The sequence below is a fragment of the Heloderma suspectum genome, chromosome 6 (assembly GCF_057233095.1).
Source record: "Heloderma suspectum isolate Gila_16-S chromosome 6, 16-S_ref, whole genome shotgun sequence".
Classification (NCBI taxonomy): Eukaryota; Metazoa; Chordata; class Lepidosauria; order Squamata; family Helodermatidae; genus Heloderma; species Heloderma suspectum.
Genome location: NC_139463.1, coordinates 1,609,631 through 1,619,281, shown reverse-complemented (window position 1 = coordinate 1,619,281; position 9,651 = coordinate 1,609,631). Strand labels below are relative to the sequence as shown.

Genomic DNA, 9,651 nt, shown 5'->3' with positions numbered 1-9,651 from the left:
AGTGAGTCGCAAGCAGAGAAAAATGGCCTGCACCACAAAGAGGTGGCTTCGGCAAGTGAGCGAAGCCATGGGCTGTCAGCAAATAAACCAAACAGCAACATGAGTCATTTTGACCTGTATGAAAATCCCTTTCTGACCCTGACCAGGGCACTGAGCGGAATGCAGCCGCCAACTTGACTCAAAGACTCTGCTTTGGTGCCAGCTGTACCCCAGATCCCATTTTGAGCGCCAGCTGCCCCTTTCCGGGGCTCTTTCAGCCAACACAGCTCCAGATAGCAGCCCACAGTTCTGACACTCGGCCTGGCCGCTGCCCCAAGATGGCCATGTCACTGTCCCCAGCCCGGCCCCTGCTTGGAAATGTACAGCTGGCAAGCAGCGGGCAAAATGGGTCATTTGTCAGGCGGCCCTTGTGTCTGCTTGGAGGTACACCCCCCACACCCCATCTGTACGGGGCGCAGCGCCTCTGGCGGCCCGAGGGCTGAACCCCGCTTCGGAGGCGCTCCCAGGGGCCGCCCCACCCCAGGGGCAGCCAAGCCCGGCTCAGCACGCCCGCCCGGGCACGGGGGCGTGGCAGTTCCAGGCCAGGGAAAGCCCTGCGGGGCAGCCGGGCGCGCCCCCGGCGGGAGAGGGAGGGGCCAGCGGAGGGGACGTGGCCCCCGGCTCCGCCCCGTCTGTGGGGCCCCTCCTCTCCCCTCCGCGCGGAGCGGGGCCCAGGGGCGCGCGGCTCTCCGGCGGCTGCCGCGCCCCGCCCCGCCCCGCGCGGCGGCCCGCGCCTGGCCTCGGGCGTGGCGAGCGAGCCGCAGCGCGCGCCTCCTGCCGGCTAGGGGCCCGGCTGGCCCCGCGGCCACTCGGCGCGTGGCGGGCGCCGGCCCGGCGCCCCGCACCCACAGCCCCGCGGTTGCGGTGCGGCGGGGGCCCGCGCTGCTCCCGCTCGCCGGGGGGCTCCTGGCCCGCCCCTCCGAAGCGCGAGGCGGCTCCCGGGGAGAGCGGGCGGCGGCCCGCCTGGCAGCGCAGGGCCCTCCCGCAGAGCGGCGCCAGCTCCGGCGGCGGCCCGGTTCTGGCGGGCGCCTGTCGCCGATGCCAGCAGGCGCGCGGACGCGCTCCGGGCCGGCCATGCTGCGCCGGGGCGCGGGAGGCGGCGGCGGCGGCGCGGCACAGCACGCAGGCCCGAGGGCGGCGCGCACCTCTGCCCCGGCTCTGGCGGCGCCGCCCGCCGCCCCGGGGGCCGCCTCGCGGAGGAGACGGAGCGCCGCGCACGCGCCCCTGGCCGGCGCTCCCGGGGACGCGGAGCTGCCTCCCGGGCGAGGGAAGCGCCGCCCGCGCTGCAGGGCCTCCCCGCCGGCGAAGCGGCGACCCGGCGGGGGGGGGGGGGCTCAACCCCCAGCACGCGCTTCCGTTGAGTAAACGGGGCAGCGGGATGGGATGGGAGCGGGAGATGCGCTCCCGCCAACCGCTCCCCCAGGCCCTCCGGCCGCACTTCGGACAAACGGCCCCGGGGGGGCATATATATATATATATATATATATATATATACACACACACACACACACACACACACACACTATATATATATATACTTCGGACAAACGGCCCCGGGGGGGCGCATATATATATATATATATATATATATATATATGCGCCCCCCCGGGGCCGTTTGTCCGAAGTATATATATATATAGTCCGAAGTATATATATATGCGCGCGCGGGGGGGCATATAGACGAGGCGCTGCCCAGGAAGGCTCCGCGCGGCAGCAACTCCCGGGAAGCGGGGCGAGCAGGCGAGAGGGGCGGGCGAAACGGTGAAGCAAGGGGGCGGCGGCAGGAAGCAAAGCCTGCGGAGGCGCTCCGCCCTCCCCCGCGGGGCGCAGCCTGTCCATCCCGCCGTGCTTCGGCGCCCCTCCCCCAGCCCACTCTGCACCGACGCCCGCCCCGGCGGGAGCGGGAGCGGCGCGTGCCGTGCGCCGCATCCGGCCACACGCCCCTGAGGAAACGGCCAGATTTTGCCCAGAGCGTAGCCAGGGCTCCTTCAGGACCAGTCTGAGCCTCCAAATCCGTTTTTGGTGCCTGCTCTCCATTCCAGGATGTGTGAACAAAGAAGAAAGTGTCTCTAGGGATGTGCAGAGGGTTTTCCCCTCCCCGCAACCAGCCACGTCTCATCCGGGAAGAGAGACGCAGAGCACTTGGTTTCCACCCAGGCTGGAGCCCTGGCACCTTTGGGGGGGATTTGAGGGTGGGGTGGAAGCAATTGGTGCCCTTCACCCCACACAGCAGAGCCCACGGAGAAGCAGAGCCCACGGAGGCCACGTCAGCTGAGCCAGGCTGTGAACTAAGCCGCGTCCAGAAGACCAGTGTGGGCAACGCCATGGACCCAGGACACTGCAGTTGGGGTCTGTCTGCCCCAGTCCGGTCAGCTCTGGCAGGCAGAGGCCCCTCTCCCAGCCAGACCACCTTGGGGAAGTGGGGATCGAGCCTGGGGCATTCTGCATGCGGTGCCTGTGCTGTGGCCCCAGGCAGCAGAGCTGGGGTGGGACTGGGCTCTGTAGGCAGGAGCGCCAGGTGTGGGATGGTCCCTTTTCGAGGTGGTCCCGTCCCTCATCTGCCTCGTGGCAAGGCCCTTGCCCAGGGCACACGTGGGCCTTCAGAGCCAAAGCAGGCGGCCCAGCCATGCGACTGCAAGTCAGTCTCGCCACGTGGTCCCTCTGCCGATCCACGCACCCCCGACCCACGATCTGTTTATTTATTTACAACATTGGTATCCAGCTCCACATCCAAAGCAGATTCTGGACAGTGAACATAAAAGGTAAAACTATTTTTTAAAAAAAAATTAAAGCACCATATGAACATTGTTCTTTTAAAAACAAAAAACCAATAAAAACTGTGGCTGGTCAGTTAGGGAATGCTTCCCGGAAAAAAAGCTGTTTTCAGGAGGTGCCAGAAGCAGCACAGTGTTGGCTCCTGCCTGACCTCCAGGGGCAGGAGGTTCCGAAGAAAGGGGGCCACCACACTGAAGGCTCTTCTCCTGGTGGACTCCAATCAGGCCATAGGTGGAAGCACCAGGAGCAAGCCCTCTGATGACCAGAGTGACCGGGCAGGTTGGTCTGGTCTCTCTCCGTGCCAGAACCACACAAATGCCAGACTTGGTAACTCAGCCCTGCTTGGTGAGATGCCGGGGCTTGAGCCAAGGGGCAGGGGGGCTCATGGCTCCACAGGGAACCAAGACTCAGGGAGGTGTGGACTGCTGGAGCCAGAACAGCTTTAATGCAAGAGAGCCAAAGTGCAAGACCCTTTGGCGGGAGGGGGAAATGGCCATCTTCCCCTGGGCAGTGCAGCTGATCCTGCCACCCCCGCACGTGGCCCCGGCACGAGGACTCCCTGCTCCGCTTGTCCCCCACAGGCCCAGCCTCAGCCCCCCTGGGAATGCCAGGGCGGGGTTCCTCTCCCTGGCCTCTTCAGCAGCCAATGACACGCCTTTCCCTCCTGGCGCAGGTCCAGCAGAGCGACACAATGAGCCCCCCCCCCCCGCTCTTTGCCTGTCTGGCGTTGCTCGCCACCACTGCACCTAAGAACTGTGAGGCTGGGGCTGAACTGGTGTGCTCGCTCACATGCGCGGTGGGCAGCCAGCCAGGGCCCGGGCGGCTGCTTGGCCCATGGGAGGGCGAAGTGCGCAAGGTAGGGAGAGGCAAAGCACAGGCAGGCCTGGGGTCCCTTCTTGGGGGGCTTCCGGACAGAGGAAGCTGCCTCCCAGCAGAGGGTGGGGCCAAGGCAAATGGCAGCGGGGGGGGACTGCAACGGAGTGCAGCACCTTGTAGCTTGAAGCGCTTCCTGCTAGTAACTCAGACCTGGGAGGCATTCCAGCCCTTCAGAATGGAGGGGGGGCTGCACAAAGGCCCGGGAAACCCCAGACAGTCTGGAGAAAGGGGCGTAGGTGCCTGGGAACCCCAAAGGGCCGGGCTGGGATCCCAGGAGGGCCGAAGGTTCCCCATCCCTGTTCTGCTGCTGCCAACCCAAAGGCTTTATGCTGCCATTCCGCTTTGTCCACCTTGATGGATTTTCTGGAGCAAGAAAAAAGACGGAAGAAGTGGTAGAAAAACCTAGGAGGAAAATGAGCGGGTGTGCTGCCCTCCCCCAGAGAAAGGCCTTGAGTGAGGCAGGGTGCGGGTGGAGAAAAGCTGCCTCGCCCGGAAGCCCCTTTGGAGGGCCAGCTGCTTCCCTGGCTCGCAAGGCACAGCCTGGGCTGGGGTGGGGGGTGGGGCAATTCACAAGGCCGTGGGGATTCCCTGCCCAGCCCCAAAGGAAGCATGCGAGGGCGCCTGACAGTTCCACGTCTCCTCTCCTGGAGGGGCTGATGCATCCCTGGAGGAGAGCCTGGTGGCCCAGATGCAGAGCTGCACCCAGCGAGCTGTCCAGAACGTCCAAGAGGGGATGGCCGCCATCTGACAGTCAGAGGCTGTCCAGAAGGCCAGGTAGGTGGAGGAGTTCCGGGCTGGGGGGGCCCTGCAGGACATATTTGATGGAAAGCAAACAGTTTTATCTGTTTTATCTACACATGCTTCCTCCTGTCACCCCTCCAGAAAAAGGCCTGCAAAACCATGAGCATCACCTTATAAGCCCCCCTCTCAGCAGCTGCGTGTGGGGCAGCTTCTCACCGATATCCAAGAGGTTTTATTGGTGCCTGCAGGGCCTGGGGGCGGGGGGGCCGCAGCTTCCTCTGGGCAAGCTGGCTTGGAAGGTTCTTGCGTCAAGCAGTCTGTTCGAAGTAAAAGAACTAAAAAAAGAAAGCTGCCTCTCTCCTGGGGTGGGTGCAATTGTATGGGAAGGAATCTCTAAAACTGGAAAAGCTCTAACACTTCCTTGCACAAGGGCCACTTGTTTGTCAAGCATCCCCCAGCCCATAAATGTGAGGAGCGGTATTCCATCCATCTAAACATATCTCTTCCTCCACACCCCACACCCTGCCTCTTTCCAGGAATTCTTCATGTCTGGCTTCAAGAAAACAAAGCAATTATTAGGCCATGTAAAGGACTTGCAGTGGGGAAAAGCAGAACCTGCCTGTGGCTGAACTCCGCTGTTCCAGGTAGATCCTACACAGGAGGCTGGAGCCAAGGCAGTCCCAAGTGTGGATCTCAACATTTCCCCCTTCTCCTGCCATATCTAGGAACACCCTGCATCTCCCCTGCCCCCCGTGTGCCTCTCTGAGGAGTACCTAATTATTCATAAGTGTGGCATTTCCCCCATTAAAACTTGCAACACTTTGCATGTTTTGAGTTTCATGCTGTGAACCAACAAAGCAACCTGGAGCGGGCCAAAGGGAGTCTTGGCAGAGCACGCGGCAGCCTGGTTAGGAGTCTCACAAGGCCATGGCCGTTTCATGTCACAGCAGCCCCACAGAGCCCCCTCTGGCTGGGTCTCCCACCAGAAGCACCCCAGAACAAGCCGTGCAGGGAGGGGTCGCCTTTCTCGAACCGCTGTCACCTAACAGGGACAGGGCATTGAGGAAATGGACTCCATCACATCATTCTGGCCTTCCCCAGTCAAATGCATGGCTCAGGATCAGGCCTCTGCCCCCAGATCCGTCGAAGGGCATGCTTCACCCCTCCCCCAGCCCCGGGGATGAGCTTGGGGCTTTGTGCCGCTTCCCGACGGGGTAGGCCGGTGCTGCTCCAGAGGTGGCGGAAGCAGGAAGGGCCCCAGCGACCAGGGCAGCGGCGGCAGGGGCTCCCGCCCCCTGGCAGCTCCATTGGCCAGTGCCAGGCCGCCAGCACAGTCCAAGGGGAGCTGGGGAGACCATGCTGCATGCTGCTCAAGGGCAAAGGTGGGCCCTGCCACCAGGCGCGCCATGTGACCAAGACCATCCTGGCCAGCTGCTGCTCCTTCCTGCTTTTTGGGAAAGCAAGCAGCGCCCCCCCCCCCTGTTCTTTTACATCCGAGGGGCTACATACAGGTGCACACTCTGGGGAGCCAAGGCTCTGCCCACCCCCTACACTACTCTGGGTTCTGCCCAGGGCCCAGAAGGCCCCAGGTGTTGCTCAATACTTTTCAGTATTCAGCAATACTTTCAGCAGCCGCTCTGACGACCCACGCAGGCCTCTCCCACGGAGGCAGCAGCTCTTCCGTCTCCACGCTTTGTGAAGAGTCCCAGCAGGGCTGGCAGCACTCAGGGCCCTCCATGAACACGGGGCGGGGGGACACATTTGGCAGGTGGGCCCCTGCACAGTGCAAGATGTACAGTGGTGCATCTGGCCACAAATAGAAGCAGCACTGCGGAATCCTGGTCAGCCCATGTTCACCCTGGGCTGGGGTGTGTGTGCACGGCATGACCTATTTGAGGCAGTCATCGCATTCTAGCTGGGGGGTGTGGGAGGCAAAAGCAACACGTCTGGCCTCTGAAATGGCTCCATCAGGTGTTGGGAATTTGGGGGATGCCCCACCCCCCAGGCCTTTGGACTGGCAGAGCCTGCATAAAGGAGCCAGCCAGCCAGCCTGCCTCTTCCCCAACTCTCTCCTCCCCTGTCCCAACTTCCCTTCCCCGCCACCAGCCGTGACCCGGCAGCTCCCGGACCCCTTCAAGGAAGCAGACACTCCTCACACAAAGACCTTGCAGTGCTCTTTATTTGACAAGCAAAGAAAGGAAAAAGGAGGAGAGGAGAGGCACTGCATTTAGGGTGCGTGTGTGGGGGTGGAGGGGGGCGGGATTAGAATCTGGGCTCCAGCCTGGGGGCTTCCAGCCTCTAACTCTGTTTGAGGGACAAGGTGTGCAAAGCCATCCTCTCTCTCCCCCATCCACAACCCACCAAGGGCTTGGTGCCTAAGAAAAGGTCAGTGATAAATATCAGTGTGGGGCGGCCGTGCTTATCCAGGGGCACCCTGAGCAGAGGGGAGGCCCAGAGGTCCCGGCAGCTGGTTCCTGGAAGGAGGGGGCCCACAGTGCCTCTAGGCCTGCTGCTGCTGCTGCTGCTGCTCCGGGGCCTTTTGCACTGCGGCCAGCAGGTTCTCCAGGAGGCCCTTGACCTTCTCCATGGCGGGGTGTAGTTCCCCTCGGAGCTTCTCCACCAGCGGGGGGAGCTTCTCCTGCAGAGTGTGGATGTGCTGCTGGATCTGCGCCTGGTACTCACTCAAGTTCGGGAAGCCCCGCTCCTGCAGGCCTTGCAGCTTCTGGATCAGCTGCTGGCGCATCACTTCGTTGTAGGGGGTCAGCTTCTGGCGGAGCTCATCCACGTGGGCGCGGACTTTGTCGCGGGCACCCTCGGCCACAGGCCGCAGCTTCTGCTGCACCATGTCCAGGTTTTGCTGGGCCATCGCCCTCAGTTCCTGGCCGATGGGCTCCAGCTGGCCCCGGTAAGTCTCTATATCCTCCTGGACCTTCCTGCTGAAGTCCTCGATGATGGGCTGGATCTTGGCCTTCAAGCCCTCCAGGTCTTTGACTGCCTCCTGCTGCAGGTTCTCCCAGTCAGTTCTGATTTGTGTCTGGAAGGCTTCCATTTGGGGGCCCAGCCCTTCCCGGACATGGGCTGCTGTGACCTGCAGGTTCTCCAGTTGCTCAACCAGCTTCAGCCTGTGGAGCGGAAGGGAAAGAGTGTCAGGGGCCGGAAAGCTGCAGTGGGCCCTCCCGTGCCTCTGCTCCCACCCAGGGGAGGAAGCACCACTTCCAGAGCATGCCCACAGCGCCATGGCCCCTTCCACAAAGGCAGCAGCAGGATGGGAGCCGCAGAGAAGCCCTGTGCCGGCTGGGGCCAGGGGCCACTCCTTCTGGCCTTTGGGCTCAAGAGGGCCTTGCACAAGCAGGGACATCTTTTCGCCTGACATTTGGGGTGGGACCGTCTGCCTCTGCACTTGGAACATGGGGGAAGCTCATGGCCTGATCCCAACATGGTAACCTGTCATGCTTTGGGCTTTAACATAAAAACAGCTTCCTTGCCCAACCTGGCCACTATTCCAGTGCTGGCATTTCACAGCGCAGGGGTCAAACACAACCAGAGGGGCTGAGTAGATTAGTCGATGCCTCCTGAGCTTTGGCACCCAGGGATTAGGACAGCCGGACCGCCCCTGCCCCCCGGCGCTCCTGGTTTGTCTTTGGCAGCTTTGACATCTCCTCCACCACAGTTCCATGAGGGTGACTCAAGGAAACAAGGCACGCTGCCACGCTCAGTCCACATGGCCCCACGCTCCCCACCCCACCAGCACATGGAAACCCCTCTGAGGCAGAAGCGTCCTTTCCAGAGGAGAGCAATGGGTCCAGAGCACTGGCCACCCCCAAACCAGAGGCTGACCACACACAGGTTCCCCAAAATGCACCACTCACTCCAGCTTCTGGGCCAAGGTGGAGGCATCTAACCGGGCAACAGCTTCAGTGGCCCTAGCTGCCATGGTTCCTATGTATTCCTGGAGCATGTCATGGAAGTGCTGGAGAGGGGTCTGCTGGGGCTCATCACGTTGCCAGAAGTGCCGCGCCTGGGTTCCTGCAGAAGCAAGGCAAGCCAAGTCAGAGCAGGCCGGAGGGCTCCCTGGGCCCCAGGGCTGCTGTGCCAGCCTGCAGAGGCCAGGTGGCTGCAGGGGCAAGCAGAGGCGGGCCAGGCTGTACTCCCAGGGGGACCCTTACTCTTTGCTCACAGGCGGCTCTCCCAAGAGCTGCTGCTCTTCTCCCTGGGGCTGCCCTCTCGGCCACTGGCCAGCCCTCCGTAGCCAGGCTCTCCTAGGATCATCCTGAGTGTCCTACCCCCCAAGGCTCGGGGGATGAGTTGGGGCTGGGGCAGAAGATGCCAGGCTGCTGCTGGCTCTGCTCCCAGGGTTCCCCCACGGCCGCACCAGCACTCACCTGCGAGGAACACCAGGGCGAAGGTCACTGTGAAGGCTCTCATCTTGCAGCTTGTTTCAACCTGGGGATCACAGAAGTGGAACATGTGAGGTCGAGAAAAACACACCTTGGCATAAAAACCGAACCTGGGAAGGGATTCACTGAGCTCTTCTCCCCCAGAGCCACCCAGGCCAATAATAACCATGAGAGAGAGAGAGAATTTGAAGGCAGGCAGAGAGAACGAGGCCCACAAAGGAGGCAGGAAGTCAGGAGAGCTAGCTGGAAGCTCTGCGTTGAGAGGCAGTGGCTAGCAGGCAGGCAGAGAAGGGCTGATGGCTTCAAGTCCTGTTTGTGGGCTCGTCAGAGGAAGTTGGCCACTGTGGGAAACCGGAGCCTGGGCGAGATGGACTCCCAACTGCTGGTCATGTCCTTAAGCACGAATGGCTGTGGACAAGTCCTGCAGGACTCTCCTCCTGGGCCTGACCAGCAGCCCATCTGAAAGAACTGCCAGGAGCCGAAAAACGGGTTGCCTCCAAGCCCTGCTCCTCAGGAGACTGCAGAGCTTCTGTTCCAAAGATGTCTCCCTAACTTTTCTATTGCCCTCTGATGGTGCACCCAAGAAGTCCCCAACAAACTAATCCAGACCATTGAAGAAATGGGGGGGGGGGCTTCTCAGCAAGAGAAGCAGAGCTCTTTCAGTACATGGAAATGCAAAGGAGAGAGAGAGAGAGAGGGAGAGCACCCGAGAGAGACCAACTTGAAGCATGCCTCAGAGGGTCCCAACCTCTTACCAGTTCCTTTGGCTTCTGCTGCTTTGCGTGCTGCACGGTTCCCAGTCGTGGCTATTTATACTGGAGCT

The 9,651-nt window shown here is 61.8% G+C and overlaps 1 protein-coding gene across 1 annotated transcript; it reads right to left on the bottom strand.

The window, feature by feature from the left end:
* Positions 1–4,557: 4,557 nt before the first annotated feature.
* On the bottom strand, positions 4,558–9,612 carry APOA1 (apolipoprotein A1). The gene is made up of 4 exons (XM_084860579.1): positions 9,584–9,612; positions 8,814–8,874; positions 8,301–8,457; positions 4,558–7,553 (listed from the first exon to the last, which is right to left on the bottom strand). The coding sequence occupies exons 2-4, from the start codon at positions 8,854–8,856 to the stop codon at positions 6,932–6,934; spliced, it is 822 nt and encodes a 273-aa protein (XP_084716705.1). The 5' UTR covers positions 8,857–8,874; positions 9,584–9,612; the 3' UTR covers positions 4,558–6,931.
* Between the last annotated feature and the right edge of the window lie 39 nt (positions 9,613–9,651).